Source organism: Ambystoma mexicanum, chromosome 8 (genome assembly GCF_040938575.1).
Source record: "Ambystoma mexicanum isolate Mex_15411 chromosome 8, UKY_AmexF1_1, whole genome shotgun sequence".
Taxonomy (NCBI): domain Eukaryota; kingdom Metazoa; phylum Chordata; class Amphibia; order Caudata; family Ambystomatidae; genus Ambystoma; species Ambystoma mexicanum.
Genome location: NC_090929.1, coordinates 763,566,013 through 763,588,121, shown reverse-complemented (window position 1 = coordinate 763,588,121; position 22,109 = coordinate 763,566,013). Strand labels below are relative to the sequence as shown.

The window sequence follows — 22,109 nt, the reverse complement described above, 5'->3', positions numbered from 1 at the left end:
ACACACAAGAATGATTAACAAAATATTAAGAACAGAACATGCTAGAAGCTTTGGTTGTGAATTTGATTAATGAAATATCGAGTAATTATATTGAGACTCTGGCACATATACATAAAGACCCCAATAATAAATATTTGGAACAATGCAACTGGAAATTCTACATTGAACATTTAATATTCTCAATACAAACTCATTGAGGATAAAAGCAGGGTTCGTTCCCACTCCTTGCCTTTCTAATCTTTATGTTGCTGATTTAGACAAAGCCTTTATTTTCCTGGCTGCTTCCCACCAAAAGAAGTGTCTATACATGTGCAATGGTTAACATACACGTATGACTTTGTTTTACTTGAATACAACGCCATTCGTTTTCAGAAAGCCCTCATCTTTTTTTTAAAAAGTACCTATTTCAGAAGGGGTTCAAGTTAAACACCCACAAAGCAAATGTGATGCACTTTACTACTAAAATGTGATGCACTCTTGGTGCCTGGAGGGGTCCAGACTTGACAAAATCCAGCACGTTACTTATTTAGGATTCCAAACCTATGGCAAACACAGCCCGGAGCTCCTATATGCCCGTTTCAGAAAGAGGATGGTCTTACTTGCTGCACAAATTACACTAATCTCCCAGCCTATTCACCATACTGAATCTGTCCACGACCACCAGTCTGGCTTCAGAGCTGCAAGAGGCATGGAAACTGCACTCCTGAACACCCGTGAACATTTGCTCCCTAATTTCGATTCCAACTATTCATTGTAATCCTTGATGTTTCTTCTGCCTTTGACACCGATCAATCATGCCACCCTTATAAATCAGCTCCATGATATGCTTGGTGTCACAAACCTGGCTCTGAACTGGTTGACATCCCTACTCTCTGACAACCTTCCCAGGTTCAAATGGGCGCTTTTCTCTCCTCCAACTCATTCTCCACCTGTGGTGTCCTTCATGGCTCTATCCTCTCGCCTTGGCTTTTCAACATCTACCTGGCCCCTCTAGCCAATTTGATCTCCACATTCTCTCCTAACTTCCAGTGTAATGCAGATCTCCTTCAGGCTTCCTTTCTCTGCCTCCTTCTCCCTCATTCCTGACTCCCTGTTTGATACTCAGGCATGCAGCACTACTAATGATCTCTGACTAAAATGCTAGTAAGACAGAGAACATTCTCATTGGGACCAGTGAGAAACCCTAAGGTGTCTCGCCCACTAAACCCATGGATCTCTATCTCAGGTGGCCAGGGCATGGCCACCGCCTTTGGATCCAGACCCTGGGGGTGGACCAATGTGAGAGGATCACAGGAGTGAGGGGTGCTCGGGGAGTGGGACACCGGATGGTGAGAAACAGTATCCCTCTCTTCCTTTATCCAGATGGATATTTAAAAACTCAACCCCTCCGCCCCCTTTTCTGGAACAAACACTTTCTCACAAACGGCCCGTTCTGGGAGAAAACACTCACACCCAAGCCATGTACTTGACATGTCCCAATACTATGGTCAGGCAATTATCGACAATCACTCACACCTGACTTCCATTACACTTGCCCACACGGATTAAAGGGCGGGAACAAGAGCACACTCTGAGCAAGGCAAAACACATGAAGGTACAGCAGTGTCGAGTTGGCAGTTGAGCAAGGGTAGAAAGACAGCCAGGCATGAGAGGTTTGTGAGAGGGGCAACGCCCTTGACCTCATTGACTGGAAGCTGTTACTTTCAAGAAACCTTCAAAGCAGAAAACATAAGACCAGGAAATAAGCCCAAAGAAACCTGTAATGTGTGTCGGAGATATCGAGGGTCCTCCCGTGGAACTGACCAAGGTGGGATGGAGCAGCAGACTCTGTGGTATCATCCTTGGCTTCAAGAATAAAGAAGCAACAGAGAAAAGCACAGCCAGTGAGTTGGGGAGACCGGTCTGTGTTTGTAAAGTGAGCACAAGAAGAAACATTGATAAATGCGTGTGATGAAAGACGCGAGTGAAGCTAAATTGCTGGTGAATATTTGAAAATTAGAAGAAGAGATACAATACCATTGACAGAGTGGTCCGGCACGGTGAATGTGCTCAAAGGTCTCTGTACAGTATCTTGGCAAAAGGAAATGAAAGCAGAAGAAACATGTGATGTGTAATTGTGTGAAGTGAATCGAAGTGGTCGTGCGACGGTTTAAGCAAAACTCATTGCACATTCGAAAGTCTTCAATTCTGGTATCAAATGGGATCTGAGCCTGGACGAGGGGGATCCATGGTCCAAGGCTGAATGAGGGAGACCAAACTGTGAACATTGTAGAAAAGGGGTCTGAGCCCAGACGGGGAGGAGGGGGGCGGGCCAGTGGTCCGAGTCCAACAGAGGGAGACCAGTCTTGAACTTGTGAACGTAGAACCTTGGCAAAGGAAAGAAACTTTTGGGTTTTGTTTGCTACATCATCGCCTCTGCTTTTAGAGGCTGTCATTGAGAGAGAGACTAAGGGCAGAAGGCCCTGATGCCTCTGTGTTGAACTGTTACCTTGTGGCCAAGAATCTAAAGTGTGTGTGAAGGCCGCATGTGCCGCCTTGCTCTGTGCTGAAAACATGGGGAAGGGCAGCGAACTGCTCAACTATCCCACACCATTTTGTATTTAGAAGTGAGGTTTGGCAATAGGTTTATTAGTATAGGCACTTGTTAAGCGACTTCAATTCAGCACTCCAACTGAGTCAATGCCTAGTCTGGGAAGCCCTTATTTATATATTTTTATGACAAGTTAATAGATCTGAATGATAAACCCTTGTATAACGCCCCTCTCTTTGAATCCCCCTGACCTCACTGAGCCAAGAAGTAGGTTTCTTTTGCAAATTAAAAGACTTATTGAAAAATTAAACAAGAGATATATTACACTTTTATAAATAAATTAATATTTGATAGCACACTTATGAATATGACAGTGATCAACAATGGATAATATTACACTAGCACACTTTTTTAATTACTTATGAGTTGTATAGAGAGGATAAAGTAGCTGAGAATACTTTTATGGGTTCAAGGAAACGCAATGATGGAAAATAATGCAGCACAGAAATAAACTGAGATTGTTTCCACAAGAGATAATATGATCACTTTTTCTTTTGACAATTCACTCCCCCCTTGCGCAATATAAGGAGATGGAAGGTGAGCGCACAATTTTCAGGATTACAATCAAATGCAATACCAATTCAGTTCCCCCCCCAGCAAGCTTAAAGCAACAGGGATGATTTTAAAACACCAGCAAAAATACTTTAAATGTGATTTGCAAAGAAGTTCAAATATGTTAAAAATGATTTTAATTCCCTATAGGAGATTCAGGGTAAGTGGTAGCTACTTAAGACTGGTTCAGGTCAACACTATCAGTGATTCATGAGGGATTATCAGGTTGAAAACGAATTTCAGCAGTTGCAAGCAAAAGACAGCGATTTTGACAGGTGGAGAAATTTGATTCAAATTGCAATTCGCTGCACTTTTTCCGAGTGCGTAAAGCGCGATTACGTAATCGATTAAAGTAAATCTCGTTCCTAGCTCAAAGATACGGACAATATAGTGGAGGTAGATTCTCAAAAATAAAGTAAAGCTCAGAATGACAAATGACACTTTCACAGGTTTGAAATCACAGAATGGACACACGATTTCTATGATGCAGTTTTAAATAGGTGGAAATGGTTTGAATTAGATTATTTTAGACTAAGAGATTGGTTTTGCACAGTTATGTGGGTACTCACACTATACATTTGAAATAGGCCGTCAAGATCTGGTCATGTTTGGGCTTCACTCGCCACGGACGGTCTCTGGTACTGGTTCTGCTCACAGCGATCTGGTCTGGGTCTGCTATCGGCACTGCACAGCGGTCTGGTCTCGGTCTGGTCTTCTATCGGCACTGCACGGCGGTCTGGTCTGGGTCTCTCTGGATACAGCACTGCTTTCTGGGTTCTGGCACAGGGTTCTAGCCAGAATCAAACAGCACAGCCCGGCTGTTGGAGAGTTTAATTAGGTTGCAAAAGATTTTGAGGCCTGCTGAAAAGGATTCAGCTTGTGGATCAGGCATCTCAGCTACAAGTTCTGAAGTCTGGATTCTAAGTTCTGGTTCTGGAGTCTTCTGGCAAAGCGCTTCGCAGGAAATCACTTTGAAGTGGGAAGTGAGTGTCCCTACCTGGGTTTCAGAGGTCCTTTTTATGTCTTTTGAAAGTGGGTGGGAAGGCTGACTTTCTATGCCCAACCCTCTGAAGATCCTGATAGGTTAGCGGATTTTCTGTGCTCTCACTGGAGAACAGAGCTGTGAGTCATCCAGTGTCATTTTTATGGCATACAGAAAGAACACTCCCCTTGTCACTTTGCACACATCTATTTTTGATCCAAATACGTATTTATCTATGTACAATTTTTCTAATATTATACGTCCAGTTAACATATTTCCTGCAGCACCAAACCATCCGATCCCGGTCTTTGTAAGATGTCGTGTCCACTTCTGACAGAATTCTGCCCTTTTCATCCAGAACACAACCTCTAAACTTTTCCAGAATTTACACAAATGTGCGCAAGGAATATGGCCATCGGATGATGGACATACAGACATTTGGAGTAATACCCTATTTTCCGCTACTAACCCCCAGAACATACCCCATAGTCTTAACACCTCTTAAAATGTGCACAGAAAAATCACAGGAATAATGGTATTATTGATATAATTTTGACGATTATATACTATGAATTATCCATCTTTCTAAACTTATGCTCTGGCCCAGATGGGTGTGGTTTAGGTTCCAAAGCACATGGGGGGAATTTGTCTGTCCCCGCCTCCAAGCTCAGCTGGCTCACAGGGGCAGGGCTCCTCCCAGTTTCTTCCAAGAGGAAGCCATTTACGACCCCAGATTTAGCATTTGCCTAAGCCAAGGAAAGTTCATTGTTCTGTTTTCCTGCAGCCCCAGGTACCCCTCCCCTAATTCAATCAGAGAGGTGTAATCTCCTTTTGGTGGGGGCAGCAGAATGCAGCCATGCCTGTGAACAGTAGGTGTTAAGAATTCTCATTAACCAGCAAGGCTTTGAAGTTTCCAGCTAACTCAGGTTCCTTGTCTGCTCCTGAAAGACAGGCCTCCTGTCAGAGTTTAGACCGCTGCCGCCGGTTAGTGTCGAGCGCCGGACTGCACCCCTTTTGGGAGCTGCCTTGAATTAATACATTTCAGATTTTGAACAGCACCATATTCCTTTGCACTGATTTCGCTCATGGCGCTTCTGGCCCATCACGCTCGCACTGGTGGGTGGCAGGTCAGGCGACCATTTTGGTGTGCGCAAAACTGCACGGTTTTCCTGGATTCTGGTGCAAATGTGGGCTTTTCAGCCATCTTGGATTTTCTAAGCCCACAGCACCAAATGTTGTAGCATAATAGTTCAAACGTGGGTCAAGACACCTGACACACTTTTATTTTGACAGACACTAAGACTGTTATTATTATTTGATGTTCATAGCTCTCTCCCATCCTTCGTTTTAGGTATAGATAGGCGTTTTACCAACCCATTGAAGTTCAATAAACACCCTTGAACTGTGATCACTTGTGTCTGTCTTCACTGTTTGATACCATGCCTTACTTACAGACCCCTGCTCCCTTCTTCCCTCCTATACTCTGGCTGTCCTCCATGAGTTCCACCCCCAATCCACCTGTGAGGCAAAACACCATGGTGTCATCTTCTACTCCACTCTCTCCTTTTCTCTTCACATCATGGACCTTGCCAAGAAGGCCCACTTTCAGCTGCACCTCCTCAGAGGCATTCTCCCTTTCCTCACCTTCCCCCATAAACTTAATGCCTCCAGAGCTCTGGTCCTCTCCATCTGGACTACTGCAAGAGCCTCTTCCTCAATCTGCCTAACCCCTTCAACTAATCCAGAATAGGACTGCAAGAGTTATCCTTGGCCTCAATCCCAGAGACCACATCTCTGCAGCTCTAAAATCTCTCCACTGGCTTCTGGTTTTTGCGAGGATCCAGTTCAAGACCCTCTTCATCATCCACACAGCTTTCTGGGGCCTGGGATGCCACTATATCCAACTCTCTCAGCCCAAATACCTTTCTGCTAGAGCCCTTCCATCTTCTAGCTCAGACTCTCTGCAGATCAGATGCTTTTAAAAGCAGAGAGTGGGGGGGTAGATATCTCTCCTCCGCAGGTGCCTCCCTCAGGAATGGCCTTCCACCCTTCTCAAACTTGTGCCAGATCTCCTTAAGTTACAGAAGCTTCTCAAGACTTTCCTTTTCTCTTTTTCATTCCCCCTCCCCCACGAATGTCCATGTCTGCTGCTTAACCGACTGCCTATTTCTTTCAGATCCTTACAGGGCACCAGGCCATCCTCAACCCGTCTGCCCCTGCACTTTGTCTCCCATGACCATTCTACAAAGCATATGATTCTAGGACCCCTCCCGTGGACTAGCCTTGCTGGGCCTGTACCCCTTGAGCCCTTCCAGCCCCTTACCTCACATTTAGCACATGGACCTTCCTTCCCGTGCACCCTCTGCTTTCCCCTAGCTCTGTCCACCTTGCCTCCCCTGACACTTGCTTATCCCACAAGCACTTCTGCCCTGACCAGCCCCTTCCCCTGCACTTCGTGTTACTGCACTTGCATGATCCAAATGTCACAAGCCGTAGCAGGAAAGCTTTGTTTGTGTCATCCCTGTTCCCTCCCCTCTCTTGTCTTGTTGCGCCTTGAAACAGTGTGTAAAGGTGCTTTATAAATTCCAAATAAATAACTTACAAAGTTACGGTTGCTTCTCATGTTCGGCTGGCCATTTCTGGCTAAACTCGAAGGACAACTTTGGAGGTTGGTCTTAGGTCTCCCAGATGTTGTTTCTGTTTCTACATCTGCAATGAACTTTGCCTAAATTATTTACGATCCTGTATACAATTGAACCTGCTATCCTTTTATTACAAACTTCTCTTCCCTCCCAAAACACACTCTTTGAATATGTACACTCTTATGGTGGGCCTGGCAAGAGCTCTTTGTTTATTCTATTTATTGTTTGCTTGTTCAGCGCTTATGCAGCAAGTAAAATACTGTTTCAAAGTGCCCAGAGTGCGAGGGGAGGCAACACAAAATGAAACAAATTACAAAACACAATATTTAATAAGAGCAGTGGAGGGGAAAGGGATGAAAGGATTAACCTACTATGCCTTACGAGTATTTAGAATGTGCAAGTGCAGCAAGGAAGAGGACAGAGAGGGTAAGTGCTGGGGAGTCTGAGCTCAAGGGTGAGCCACAGATGAAGTGCTTCGGTTGACTAGTGCTACACGGCATGGAGCCATGTTATGTGTATGTGCATGCCTCTAGGGTGGAGGGAGTGCCAAGCCAAGTGAGGGTAGACAGGCACTGGGCCAATTGGGTGTGGGAGGTTAGGGGCCCTGTGGATTCATACGGGCCACAGACACCAATCACAGCAACTGTGGGGTTAGCAGATGAGAGAAGAAGGGAAGGAGGAGGTAAAGAGGAAAGTCTTGAGGAGCTTCTGGAATTTAAGAAAGTCCTGCTCAAGGTGCAAAGGCAGGTGGAGGCTGTTGCATTGGAGGGAGCCAGCTGTGGAAAGTGATTGACCACCTACCATCTGTATAGCATAATGTTTTACACACACACAGTTGGTGCCAGAGGAATGTAGTGGTCTAGAAGTAGAGTATTTAGTGAGATAAAGTTGAAGCTAGTGTGGTACCTGGGCCCAGATAGCCTTGTGGATGATTCAGAGAGATTTGAATTTAATCCGTGCAGCAATTTGGAGCGTGTGAATATGTTTTAGGGCAGTAGAGATGCAGTCCCTGAGCTTGAGACCAAGGATAAGTCTCGCTGACTAATTTTGGATTAGCTGGAGTGGACGCAGAGTGGAAGAAGGTAGATTCAGGGGGAGGCTATTGCAAAAGTCACCCCTAGAGAGAACCAGGGTTTGGGTAACATTGAGCCTCTGGGGGAAAGTGAGAAAAGAGAGAATTCCTTTGAGAAGGAAGAGCTGAAAGTGGGACTTCTTGGCAATGTCCTGAGTGTGAGGTGGAAAGGAAAGAGAGAGAGAGAGAGAAGTTGAAAATGACTGGCTTCAGAAGATGATTCAGGGGAAGAGCCCAAGGAGGAAGGCCAGAGTGAAGGGACGTAGGAGAGAGTAGCGGACCCAATGGGAAGGATCTCAGTTTTACAGGCATTGAGGCAGATATTGTTGGAGGTGCACCAGGACTGGATGGCAGAAAGGCAGTCTGGGATGATGGAGGGTGGAAGAGGGTCTGCAGGAAGTTTGAAAAAAAGCTGTGTGTTGTCTGCATAACACTGAAAGTTGGAGGAGAAGGAAGTCGGGGGACACCACAGATGGAGAAGGAAGTAGGAGAGAAGGTGCCCAGGATGACTTCGGAACAGCGGTCAGTTAGGAAGGATGTCAGCCAGTCCAGTGACCATTCTGAGATACCAAAGCTATGGTGGAGCCTTTGTATGAGGATAAAATGGTTGACTGTGTCAAAGGCAGAGGAGAGATAGAGAATGATGAGGACAGCTGAGGAGTTGGAGTCCAGGGATGCGAGCAGTACTTCATGAGTGTTCGGGACAGCTGTTTCCATGCCCGGAGTCCAGATTTAAAGTGTGAGTTTTGTTGGGGCAATGGCAGCTTCTCCTGCAGCTTCCCCAAGAAGCGGCTGATGGAGATAAGGTGGTAGTTGGCATAGGAGGTAGGGTCTGCTGAAGATTTTTTCAGTAATGGGCACACAAGGGAGTGCTTAAGGGAGGAGGGGAAAGATCCAGTGACAAAAGATTGATTGCAGAAATCGGTGAGTGCATGTGTAAGAGAGCCTATGTTATCTTTGATGGTCCTGGATGAGCAAGGGGAAACCAATTTAGAAGAGACCTTCATGGAGCAGACCACTCTGGTAAATTCTTCAAGTGTGACACGGGAGAAGGAGGAGGCTGAGGAGCCAAGGGAGGCAAGGGGGTGTGGGATGGGTTGGGAGGTGGGTAGCCAGGGTGTTCAGGATGTCCTGAGCTTTGGTGTCGAGTGTGTGGCTGGTGCATGCAGAGGGTCTGGGAAGGAGAAGGGGAGTAGTAGACTGCAGAAGGGTTGGCTAGTTCCCTGCAGATCTTAAAAAGTTCAGCTATGTTGTTGAATGCACTGGAAACTCGTGCCAGTATGTGGGCTCTTTTTTTGGCACGGATGGAGAGTCTGTATTGCCTCTGGAGCAGACAGCAGGCCAGTTTGTCAGAGGATGAGCATGAGGTTTGCCACTTCCATTCTGCCACACTGCACTTGTGTTTCAGTGCCACAAGTTCAGAGTTGTACCAGGTGTTACGCTTGGAGGCAGGTTTCAGGCAGATCCTCATGAATGGGGTAAGATTGTCAAGAGTTTTGGTGATGGACAGGTGGAGGTTGCTGAACGCAGAGTCAGAGGTAGAATCTGAGGTAGGGGTTGAGGGGGATTGACGGAGGAAGAGAAGGCAGCAGCTGACAGTCATCGGGCAGATGTTAGGGAACGAGGTTGGGGATGTTTTTGGTGGGGCAATCAGCGGGCCAAAGGGAGTTAGGTGGGAGGAGAGAATGGTCTCACCAGTAGAGAGGGGTGACTAGTGGGGGGAGAGAGAGAGGTCAGAGTGTATGAGCGCATCCAGAGAGTGTCCAGCTGAATGGGTTGGCCCAAAAGGGAGAATGGAAAGGGAAAGAGAAGTGCAGAGATCAGTGAAGAGAATGGATGCAGAGCCAGGGGATTCCAGTTGGATGTTGAAATCACCCAGGAGGAGGCGCTTGGAGGTTGATGAAAGTAAGGAGGAACTGAAATCGGCCAATTCAGAGAGGAACAGGGTGGTGGTGCCTGGAGGCCGGAAAATGGTGGCAATGGTCAGGGTGGAGATGGGAGAGATGATCAACTTGCAAAGTAGAGCTGGGTGGGTAAAATGGAAGCAGGAACCCACACTGGGAAGATTAAGGCAACCCCCCCTGCCAGTGCAGTGAGGTTGAGGCTTGGAGATCATATTGAAGCCGTCAGGGAGGAGGAGTCAAAAGCAATGACTGAGCTGGCATTGACCCATGTCTTGGTAAGAGCGAGAATGTCAAGGTCAATGTCTTCAAGAAGAAGGTAGATGTCAGCTGAGTGTTTGTCGGCTAAGCAGGCATTAAGTGTCGCCAGATGGAGGGAGTCTTTGCCTTTGAAGGTTTCCTGAGGTGGTGGTACAGGGGCGTGGTACACCAGTCAGAGGAGGGTGGGAGAGAGAGAGAGAGTGTAGTAGGGGCAGATGCGGGCAAAGGTAGGAAGTTAATGAGAGAAGGCAGGATCTGGTCAAAGAGAAAGAGGTTGGGTTGTGGACCCTGATCCAGGATAGTGCCTGTGTGATAGGTGGACTTCCCACTTGGTGCCACTGTTAATGGTAGAGGATGTGGAAGGAGAGAGAGTGTAGATGAGATTGGGAGGGTCCATAGATCTGATACACAAAAGAGTATATCAGTGAAAACCTCACTGAAGGAAGCACTGACCTAGGTGTCTTCGATGGGAAGTCCAGGGTTTGCACTCAAGATGTCTTTTTTGTGCTTTTTCCTACCAGACTTTGTGAGTGAGGGGGAATAGGTGATAGCGTAGCAGTTAGAGAAGATGGGTGAGATGGAGAGAGCCGTATGTTAGTCGAGAAATGAAAGAAGAGTACACACAACGTAAATTCAATTTTAGTTAGAGGAGGCACAAATGTAACGCAACAGAGGTGCACAGATGTAAAACACACACAACCTCTATTCAAATTTGGTAAAGGAGGCACACATGATGTTAGAGGAGATGTAGGTCAATTGTGGCAAGGAAGTCAGAGAACATATGCACAGTGAGAGGTCCAGAAAGATTGGTGGAGACGGCAATGAAGGAGTTCAGCCATCACTCACTTTTAGTACAGCAATGATCGTGGATGCCCAAGGATCAAGTCTGGAGGCAGAGTTCACTCTTGGCTGAGTGAACTCTACCTGTGACGCTCTTCTTGATTATCAGAATGCAAACTCTTAGAATCTTATTGGGTTCCTTAGTCCGAACAGGCAAAACCTGTTTGAGTGGGATTGGGTTAGTACATATCACACTGAGGCTTGTTATAAACTTTATAAGCGGATATATGAGGAGCACAAACACGTGGCTCCCTACCAGGGTATTTATGTAAATTTCCAAGTTAATTTGATTCAGATATTTTTCTAAGGTTCCAATTGAGTATTTTATATTGTGGAGAAATACTGACTATTCCAGCTTGGTTGCACATCTTGACAGAATCATGTAAATTCTGCAATAAACTGGCACGTTCAGAATCATGGCGACATTGCTGAGTTAATGCTCTGCCACCATTCAATGACCTTTACTTTCTCTAAGCCTTTTTGTTAACTCTATGGACTCCATAATGGTTTTAGCGTAGAATGTCCTCAGGAAATCTCTTCATCTACTCCGGTCGCTGCCAAATTAGTCAAAATGATACTACACAATGCTGTTTTGCACTGATACATGTTGTGTCACAAATGTATTTTATGATGTGAATTTGATATGCAATAATTGATTGTATACTTGATTGGTTTTTGGTATTATGTGATATTTGCTCTGATTGTTACTGCTTAATCTTTTTGTGAAAGTATGTTTTTCTCTTAATTAAAAATACAGATAAAAATAATCTCAGACCAGAATATGATAATTTAGAAACCAGAGATTGCGAATTTTGCAGAAGATATTTTCTGCTTGACAATGGCATTAAGACAAAACACAATTGAATATTTTGCATTGATCACTTTATTCTTTGGAGAAAACAAATCCCTGGGGCCCGATGGCATACCTGTGAATCTTTTGAAATATGGCCCACTTTTCTGGTTGATCATCCTGTTTTACATGTTTAACATCATGCTAATGGTATTTCTAAATAGACTCCAGCTTGTGTCCAATCTACAAGAAAGTTAATAACACTCTACCATCCTCATTGCAAGAACACCATGCTCACACTCAAAAACTCATCACAAGGTATGTGAACGTTACGGCCTGTCTGGACCCAAATGTAAATACTGCCAAATCAGTGGTTAGTAGCTTTTCAGCTAGAAAGTGCCAGAGTAGGTGTTTTATTTTTACCTCTGGACCAGACGAAAGGATCCTAGAGAAAGACCACTTTACTTACTTGGGAGTAACTTTTGACAAAAATGTTAGGGGTCTTACTCATCTAAATATCGCTGGCAGAAAGAAGGCCCAAAGTACCGGTGCCCTTAGTAAGTTTGGCTCTGTCTTTGGGCGACGACCTTTGCCGATCTTTATGGCAATCTATGCGGCACAACAAAAGCTATCTGTATATAAGGCACAGAGGTCTGGGGCTTTGAAGACCACATTACAAGTGGTGTAAAATACATTTTGCTGCAGAATATTGGCTGCCAGAATGTTCCCCGAGCTTCAAATTGTATGATATTAACCCTGATTTATCAATCCTGGCTGAGTACACCACTTAAACTGTGGCTATCCTCGTGCTCAAATCTTAAAGCCACATTAACCAACAACATTGTAGATTACATAAAGCCACACCTTGGTGTAAACAAGATACGGTGGTGCAGCCATGTTCTAAAATGACTAACTTTTGTGCCAAATTTGTGGTCTTCCCCCTTTGCTTTGTCAAAATAGGAAATTAAACCGTTTATTACGAAGCTGGACACCAACTGTAGGGGAAACAGCGGGATTGGCTGGATTGACATAAAAAAAGCATGTCAGGCTATTTCGACTACTGGTATTCAGCTATATCTTAGTACTACAATGCACATTCATGAACGCTGGGCCTTAACCAGGCTCTGTTTTAATTTGCTGCCATTTAGCACATAGTTTGACACCTGGAATACTCCAGCAACCTCAGCAAATCGAAACTGACGCTTTGTACCGACAAGGCTGAAACCAGTCTACCCTTAGTTTAATATGCCCAAAATATGCAATCTTATGTGCTTATTATTTGATCCAAATCTTGAAGTGTATTAATATTAGGAAATGCGTCCTGGACTTCAATTACCTGGCACCAAATAAAGAACTGTGGGTGATCTCAGCCCTGAACATCTATTTAAAAAAAAGGCACTCTGGCTCAGATCAAAGACACTGAAACGTATGATATATTGAACATAAGGTCCTTAATTGGTAACATAACATGCATGGATGGGATACAGAGTAACTCTTACGCCAAATAATAAGATTGACTCAGGAAGTTTGGCAAAAGTCTCCTCTGACTGTTTTAATATCAATGATCTAAAACAGGGAGTTACAACGGACATGAACTCACATTCTCTTGTTCTCTCAAAGCATTTCATAAAAAAAATATATAGCAAAAGTTCATCATATTTGACGTCGTACTACATGGCCAATAAGAGAAACCTATGTGGTGTTGTGATACGCTCAAAGGGAACATCGAAGTATACTTTCTATATAAGGACAGTTGTGATTGGGTCTCTACAGTCAGGTGGACAACATATACCCACTACTAGTGCAAGTCATTCTCATCAGTTATTAGGTACACATTATATTATTGGCTCTCAAAATATACAGCCCTTTGTTATATGTCCTCTATAATTGGTTGGCACGTGTGTACCCTACTGGAACACTCGACTCACTAGCAGCACGTAAGCTGGTACCCCAGGTGTCACTGGGTGGACTTTGACCATGTCTCCCCAGCTAACTAGACCAACATCTCTCATTGATCATGCATGCTGTCTGCCATTCAGATTGTCTTTGAACTTGGTCTTGCAAAGTATCCTTGCTCCTGAGAATTAAAGGGAGTACATGCACACGCTATCTCAAGTCTAGAGCAGCATGTCCACCTCCTATTTCTATCTATTGTCCACGTGGCTGGAGACCATATTACAGCCTGTTTTGCAGCATTTGATTGGCACTCATAGTGTTCTTTCTTTTTACCTTAAAATGAGATGATGCAGCGTCTCATGGTTTCTGTTCTTCAAGAATAGATAACCAGTTCTTGGCCATTCCATTCCTTGACACCAGGGCAGACTCCTCTTCCAGGCCTTTCCATGCTCTTAGGTTCATGTTGCTGTGACACAGCTTTCCGATCACTCTTTCCTTATGGGTCTGAGCTTACTAAATATGTGACACCGATGTCTTGCTTCTATACAATGGCGCCACTGCCTGCTTTTCACACATGCAATCTTCATTCCGCATATGAGCATTACTCGATTCTTTATTTTGTCATTAGATTCCTTTAAGTCAATAAATCCTCTTCTTTAGCCACTCTTCTTAGTGCATAGACTTGCTTCCTGTGACGTCCTTCCTGTGACGTCACCAGCTTCTCTTTTCTCTCATTTTCGTTTCCCTTCGGCGAATTCGTCCAAGCGATTATCATCTCTTCAGGGATACACCAGATATGGTTTTCTTAGTGGCTACCTTTTCTGAAAGGCTCTCCGCAAAATAGGCACAATCACTGGTGTCATGCATGGAACGATTTCTGGCTTCCAACATACAGGTAGCAGGGGGCGGGACATCCTGCAGAGGCATTCGGTTGCTTTCTACACTATGATGATCTCACTGATTTAATTTTTGTGACTCAACCCCTCAACCTGATGACTAATGTATGTTCTCCTTTATACTTCTTTTACTGTATTTTATCATGTTGTCACTTTATGAACTCTAATGAATTGTCAGCATGCAATTTCAATAAACCTTTATGAACGAATTAATGAAAAAAAACTTATTACAAATGAAATATTTTCCTTTTTGCATGTTTTACAAACGTGTTGCTCTCTCTTTTTGACAAACTAGTCTCACAATACTGAGATTTATTTGGGCATAATGCCCACACAAATCCACATATCTAGGTACATTTACTGCAAAACCAAGATAGTAGGATGAAGTACTCTGGCAATGAAACAGAGGTGAAAGGCAATACCCTCTTTGTTTGTAGAAGAATATGTTGTGTGTGAGAAAAGGGGCCAAAGGGAACCTAACCAGTCTCTAGGTCCCGAAGCTGGACCGGAGGTGCAATTAGGAGTCAATAATACCGTCTTGCTCTTCTTAAGCAGTTCAACATCATCGAACGAGGCTTCTTGGCACTGTGTGAATGGTTCAAATTAGATGGCTGTAGTGTTCCCAACAGGGAGCAGTTGTTGTCTCAGGGTTGAGCTGATGTTCCTGCAGTTCCAAGCAACCTTCAAAAAATGCAGACTGTGAGGGCCACCAAGGTTGATTTTGTGGTCGACGGATAGAAATAGAGAGAGAGAGATCACGAGATCGCTCAGGGGTGGATGAGTGTTAAAGTATTCGGTGTGCTTTTGCAAAGTTAAGCATGACTGATGTCTTTCCTTTTACACAGTGATGTATTAACATTGGTTGTTTTTATTTCCCCCACAGTTCATGTAGAACCTGGCACATGCGAAGTCATTGCTGCCCACAGATGCTGCAACAAAAACAAAATTGAAGAAAGATCACAAACAGTAAAATGTTCCTGTTTTCCTGGGCAAGTGGCCGGGACGACGCGAGCAGCACCGTCATGTGTGGATGGTGAGTCAATGCAAGTAGATATTTGTTTTACTGAGATAATGGCATTTCATACATATGATGTATATTTTGTTTCCATTTAAAAACATGTGGGCTCTCCTTGGTTATTTAAAGAAACAAAAACATCCAAAAGAAAGGTGATGTGAAATGTCATCTCATAATATTAAGACATATTTCAAAAAGTCACCGCATTTTGATGCTTTAAATTTCCATTAAACACTTTTCAATAATTGCACATACATTTCAGAATCTCCCTTAGTGAGAGAATACAATATGACATCTTACTGGGTGAAAACGAATTGGTCTCCTCTTACACTCAATGGAAGCTCCCAAATGCAAATATTTTCGTTTCTGTGATGAGCACTCTCCCTGACTTTGCCAGATTGAACAGGGCATGAACTTTACATCACAATGTGGGCATTAGGAGCCACTATAATGGGCGAAATAAAATCAATTACCCGAATATGTGTTCTACGTTTTTGTAACTATAATTGTCCTCTTATTTTTCTGCTTGCTGCTTTAACGAGCTTCTTATTTTGGCAAAAATAGGAATTTAAGTGTAAGCCCCTGATAGGTGTGGAATCACTTACAGAACAAAGCTGGGTAGAGGGGAGTCCCTTACCTGGAGGAAATGATGAAGCACATGTTTAGAAGCCCATGAAGGTAGAATGTATGTACATTACTTGCTGTTAATTTGCTTTTCACATTACTGTCTGTCACTTGTTTGGATAACTGGTATTTTCAAAAGAGTATTTATTGCTGAAACATGTCTTGGATCCTATATATATGAATGCATGTTATATACCTAGTACGTACATTGACCATAATGGGGAAGCCGTTTTAGTTTCACTGGTGTGTTTTCATTGGTCAAGTGGTCACTTCACTTGACAAAATGGCTCCTACCTCGACAGTTGTACACTTTTCCGGGGATGGAATGTGGAGCAAAACGGGCAATTGGAGAGGACTACACTTTCATAGAAATAGAATCTCTCATGAATTCTGAGCAGGGTTTGTATCAAAGACCATCCACACCCTTATCTTGACCATTTCTCAGGGAATTGGAGTCACCATGCTCTGAGGAAGATTTTTGTAAAGGTCTATGCCTGGCTAACCTGCCTCCGGGATCTGATTTATGCATACTCTGTTCGTTCAGGATGTAAGGTAATTTTGTTTTTCTCACCCGAGTGTGAAGAGCTCATTAACAAGGGGTTTATGATTTGCCATTGAGTGGCAAGGGGCGAGTATGCTGGAGCATGTCGGCACGTTGCGTCCCAAGATGGCATGTGTGTTAAACCCACTCTTTCGAAGGGATTGTGTCCTTCGACGTATTTCACATCTTTGACAGTAATGACCACAGCTGTGCTGCTTCAGAAAACTTTTTCGGTGTAGGCGTGCTGCATCAATGATGTCGATATGCTGTCCCTTGAGGGGCTCCGTAGATGGTCGAGGTCACTGGATGTTATATCTAGGACGCACGACGCCCATAGCCTCAGTTCCGTTTTTTCCACGAACGTGTTTGCTTCGGAATCTCGGCGCGCCTCGGTTCTTCGAACTTGATTCATGATGTCTTTGTCTTCTTCTACCTCGAAGTCGGGCTTCAAAAAGTGTCGGAACTGCTGTTCCAAAATGTCAATCACGAACCCACACGACATTTGCCTCTGGTGCCTCGGTGAAAGCCACGCCACTGATGATTGCGATGACTGCCAGTCCCTGACTTCGAAGGCCTTGCGGCAGCGTAGGAAGTTGTCGGTAGGTAGGGTTTCTAAAACCCGTAAGTCAAAATCTGCTGGTCTTTGAACCGACGATTTGAGGGGCGACTATCCGTGTCGGTGTAAGTCCAGGGGGTCTCGGTCTCAGAGTGGGTCCCGCCATTCCTCTGCCTCTTCGAGGCATTCACGGAAGCGCTGTCACCTTCCCCGTCGTCATACGAGGACTTCACCAGACAGCGAGTAACTTCTCCCACTAAACACTTGTCGCCGGCCAAATGGGATGCATTCTGCCAGCATATGATGGCGATTTTCGAATCGCAAGGCACCGTTCCATCCGCGCCTTAGAGAGATGCCGGCAAGAAACGAGCTAGAGCCACCATTCGTACGCCTTTGGGCTCGGGCGGTTGGCACGATCATCGGGAGCGGTCGAGGTCCCGTTCGGACAAGGGTGATCATCATAGCCGTGCCAGGTGCAGGTCCCAGTCCTCGACACTGTCGAGACCGTCAGAGCCTGTGAAACCTTCTAAGAAGGCATTGATGCCGTCGGTGCCATGTCCGTCGAGGGACTCTCTCGAGGCTCCAGCTTCGAAGAAGTCTTCGACGCTGTCAGCGCCACGGCCGTCAAAGTACATGCTTGGGGCTCCGACCTCGAAGCCGTTGTCAAAGTCGTTGGTGCCTCGGTCAATGTCGACGCCGATTCTATCGGCGCCTCAATGCCTTTTGAGGAGAATTTACCGGAGATGCCCTGGAGGGCTGTGGAAGCTCCGAGAAAGGCTCTCAGCAAGTCTGTGAGGCCTGTTTCTGAGCCCTACTCTGTTCCTCCTCCGAAGGTGGATTTGTTCCAACCCTTAGAGTATATTTCAGAGGTGGAGGAAGGGTCTGATGAAGAGGGGGTTGTGCCTCCTGAGGTTCCTGATGACCTGTTGTCTGGTCATAGCAAACTGGAAGACCTTCGTCAATCCTTACATGACGCCAGTGGTCTTGATACCTCTCCGGAGGTTGAGTTTGGCAGGCCTGAGCCTGATACACATGCTGACTCCTCGTATAGGCGCCTCATGTCGAGGGTGACAGAGTACTTGGGGTGGTCTGCTCCATCTGTTCATTTTCTTCAGGATGATCTGACAGACATCCTGGATCAAGGTCCACCCACTGACCCGGTGTTGCCATTTCATATGGCATTGCAAAGAAGGGTGGCAGTGGCTTGGACTGCTCCGGAGAGTCTCCCGGCAGTGAATAAGTCTCTTCCGGAAAAATACCGCCAGCCAGTGGTGACCCCTGCTACTTGTCAACGCACCCTACTCCGGAGAGTTTGGTGGTGCAGGTGGCTACGTCCCAAACAAAGCAGGCTGCGTACCCTACTATCCCTCCGGATAGAGACAAGCGCTTTGATGGTTGGGGGAAGAAGGTAATTTCTTCTGGGGGTATGACTTTAAAGGCAGCCAACTCCGTTTGTGCCCTGGCAAGATTTACTCTGTGGAATTGTTGATCGTTGGCGGCTGAGCATATTCCCTGAAGGGGAGGAACGGGATGGTTTTCTAGCCCTCGTACAAGACGGCAATGCCATGTGTGAATCCGTTCAGTCGAGTCTGGACATGGCAGACTGTGTCAGCCGGTCCATGGCTGCGAGCACGGTGATATGCAGGTTTGTGTGGTTGCGGAAGTCAGTGTTTGCTCCGGATGTGCAATTCTGGCTTCAGAACATGCCCTTTGATGGTGTCCATCTTTTTGGCAGCAAGGCTGACGAGAGCCTTGAGAGGTTGCAGACCTCCAAAGCTGCAGCAAAGTCTTTGAGCGCTGCAGTACGACATTCTCCACCTTTTCATCCTAGGGGACAGCAATGGAGGGGAAGTTCCTTTCGGTAAACTCTTCCTTTGGTAGATCGGGAGGAGCTGCAAGTCAAAGGGGCCAGCGTAGGAGTACCAGAGGTGGAAAGCAAGGTACTCAAGGTGCCAAAGCCGCTCAGGCAGTTGCCTCTTTGCCATTGGGCACTGCTGCAGCCATATCCGCTCAGTCATGAGGCCATGTCCCATGGTTCTCCAGGTGGGGGCAGACTGGCACAGCATCTTGGAGAATGGCGTGCCATTACTTCAGATATGTGGGTTCTGGAGATCATAACCCACAGCTACTGTCTCCCCTTTCAGCAGAGGCCTCACGACAATCCACCGGGGAAGCTCTTTGCAGCGTCCAGATCCGCTCCTTGCGCTGGAAATCATATCCCTGTTGAAGAAAGGCACCATAGAACTGGTACCTGTAGAGGAGAGTAACAAGGGATGGTATTCCCCTTATTTTTTGATCCTGAAAAAAGACGGGGGATTGAGACCCATCATGGACTTGCGTGGAATGAACAAGCTCCTCAGGAAGGACAAGTTCAAGATGGTAACTCTTTCTCAAGTCCTCCAGGACCTTCAACTGCAAGATTGATTGGTGTCTCTAGACCTCAAGGATGCTTACTTTCATGTGCCGATTCATCCAAAGCACCGGAAGTACCTGAGGTTCATGGTTGGCGACTCGCATTTTCAGTTTCGGTTCCTGCCGTTTAGATTGAACTCCGCTCCAAGGGTCTTCACCAAGTTGATGGTGGTGGCAGTGTATCTCAGGAAAGGGGGATTCACGTCTACCCCTACCTGGATGATTGGTTGATCACAGCACGCTCTCCCGAGCAAGCCCTAGATCATCTGTCCATCACCTGCCACTCCCTTCACAAGCTGGGCTTCTCCCTCAATTTAAAGAAGTCCCATTTGACACCTACCAAACAGCTCCAGTACATCGGAGCAGTGCTCGACACATGCCTTGGTCAGTGTTCGCCTCCCCAGGTGAGGGCTCATTACATTCTGCAGATGGTGGACAAATTTCAACGTGCCCAGAGTCTCCCGGCGTTCGAATTATTGAGGTTGCTCGGCCTCATGGCATCCTGCATTTTCCTGGTTACAGAGGCCAGGCTGCGGATGAGATCTCTGCAGTGGGCTCTCAAGATGCAGTGGTCATAGTTCTCCGGCAGGATGTCAGATCCCGTTAAGATTCCGCCCTCGGTCGCACAGGATCTTCTGTGGTGGGCCGTCGAAGGCAATCTTATGTAGGGTGCTCCATTTTGGCAACCGTGGCCGGAGATAACGATCATGACGGACACATCCCTCATGGGTTCGGGAACTCATGCAAACGAGTTGACGGCCAGCAGCCATTGGTCTCTGTTGGAGTCCAGGCTCCATATCAATCTGTTAGAGCTGCACGCTGTCAGGCTAGCCCTGAAGGCTTTACTGCCATCTGTGCAGGGGAAGAATGTCCTGATTATGAAGGACAATACAGTGGCCATGCACTACCTCAACAAAAAGGGGGGGCAGGGTCAATACCGTTGTGCAGGGAGGCGATGCAGCTCTGGTTCTGGGCCATTTAGCAGGACAGTTCGATCTCGGCAGTTCATCTGGCCAGAGACAAACGCAGCGGCGGACGCTCTGAGGAGGCAGAGCAGGGTCTCTCATGAGTGGGAGCTGGCTCAGGAAGTTCAATTGGAGATCTTCGCGCTTCGGGGAACTACGCAAGTGGATCTCTTTGTCACCAGTGTCAACCGGAAGCGCAAAAGATTCTGTTTGTGGGAATTTCCTCCAAGAGGAGCCTTAGGGGACACGTTCATAGTGAAGTGGTCCTTCCCACTGCTGTACGCGTTTCCTCCAGTCCCAGTCATTTTGCAGGTGTTGCGGAGGTTACGGAGGTTTGGTTCCCAGATGATCCTCATCGATCCGGCATGGGCCAGGAGACCGTGGTACCCAGACCTTCTCGACATGTCCATCTGTCCTCCACGACGTCTTCCCTACCGAGACGATCTGCTCTCACAGGAGGGGGTTTGGGTTCTCCATCCAGAGGTCAAATCCCTCAGCCTTCACGTTTGGTATCTGAAAGGTTGAGGTATAAGGATTGGGACCTCCCTGAAGATGTGATGGAGGTGTTGCTTTCGGCCAGAATCCCTGCAACAAAAACTCTGTACCATTGCCGTTGGAGAAAGTTCTGCGACTGGTGCAGGGTACAGAATGTGGATCCTTTTCAATGTTCCATTCCTTTTGGTTTTGTCTTTTTTGCTTTCCTTAGCCTACAAGGGCCTGAGGGTAGGTACCGTTAAGGGTTACCTGGCGGCGCTGTCCATATTTAAGTGCACGTCTGAGGAATGTTACTATTTTAAGATCCCTTTAATCTCTCAGTTTCTAAAATGGCTAACTAATGGGTTTCCACCGTCGCCTTTCCAGGTGCCGGGATGGGATTTGAATTTGGTTTTAAAGTTCCTAATGGGAGCTCCGTTTGAGCCCTTACATTCTTGTCCGTTGTGACTGTTGTCCTTTAAAACTGTATTTCGAGGGGATTGGGTCTTCCGACGTATTCCATATCTATGACATGTAATCACCACAGCTGTGCTGCTTCAGAAACTTTTTTCGGCGTCTGCGTCCTGCGTCGACGTCGATGCGCCATCGTCGAGGACCTCGTCCAACGTCATCCCATGTGATAAGTAGGACGCACGACGCCCGTAGCCTCAGTTCCGTTTTTTCCGCAATTGTGTTGCTTCGTGAATCTCGGTTAACGCCTCGACTCTTTGGAGTTCTGTTCTTTTCGGTTCTTCGAACCTGTTCGTTTTTGTGAGAAAATCCTTCGTGTGAAGATGTCTTCTACTTCGTCTTCGACCCCGCCTCCGGGCTTCAAGAAGTGCGGGGAGTGTGGGTCCAAGATGTCGGTGACGGACTCGCACGATGCCTGCCTCTGGTGCCTCGGGGAGGCCCACGACATGGATGACTGTATCGATTGCCAGTCGCTCACGTCCAAAGCCTTACGAGAACGTAATAAGAAGTTGTCGGTAGGTCGGGTGTCCAAGCCCCGGAAGTCGAAGTCTGCGGGGCTTTCGACGGATGATTCGAGAGGTGACTCTCCGCGTCATCGTCGGAAGTTTCGTGGGTCTCCTTCTAGGAGT

The 22,109-nt window shown here is 46.2% G+C and overlaps 1 protein-coding gene across 5 annotated transcripts in view; it reads left to right on the top strand.

The window, feature by feature from the left end:
- Nucleotides 1-22,109, top strand: part of LOC138472431 (chemokine-like protein TAFA-2) — a 650,691-nt gene that overhangs the window by 488,416 nt on the left and 140,166 nt on the right. For all 5 annotated transcript variants that reach the window (XM_069610593.1, XM_069610594.1, XM_069610597.1 and 2 more), the window contains one exon: nt 15,306-15,455. In XM_069610593.1, the coding sequence (XP_069466694.1) occupies nt 15,306-15,455 (150 nt within the window). The remainder of the gene's footprint in view (nt 1-15,305; nt 15,456-22,109) is intronic.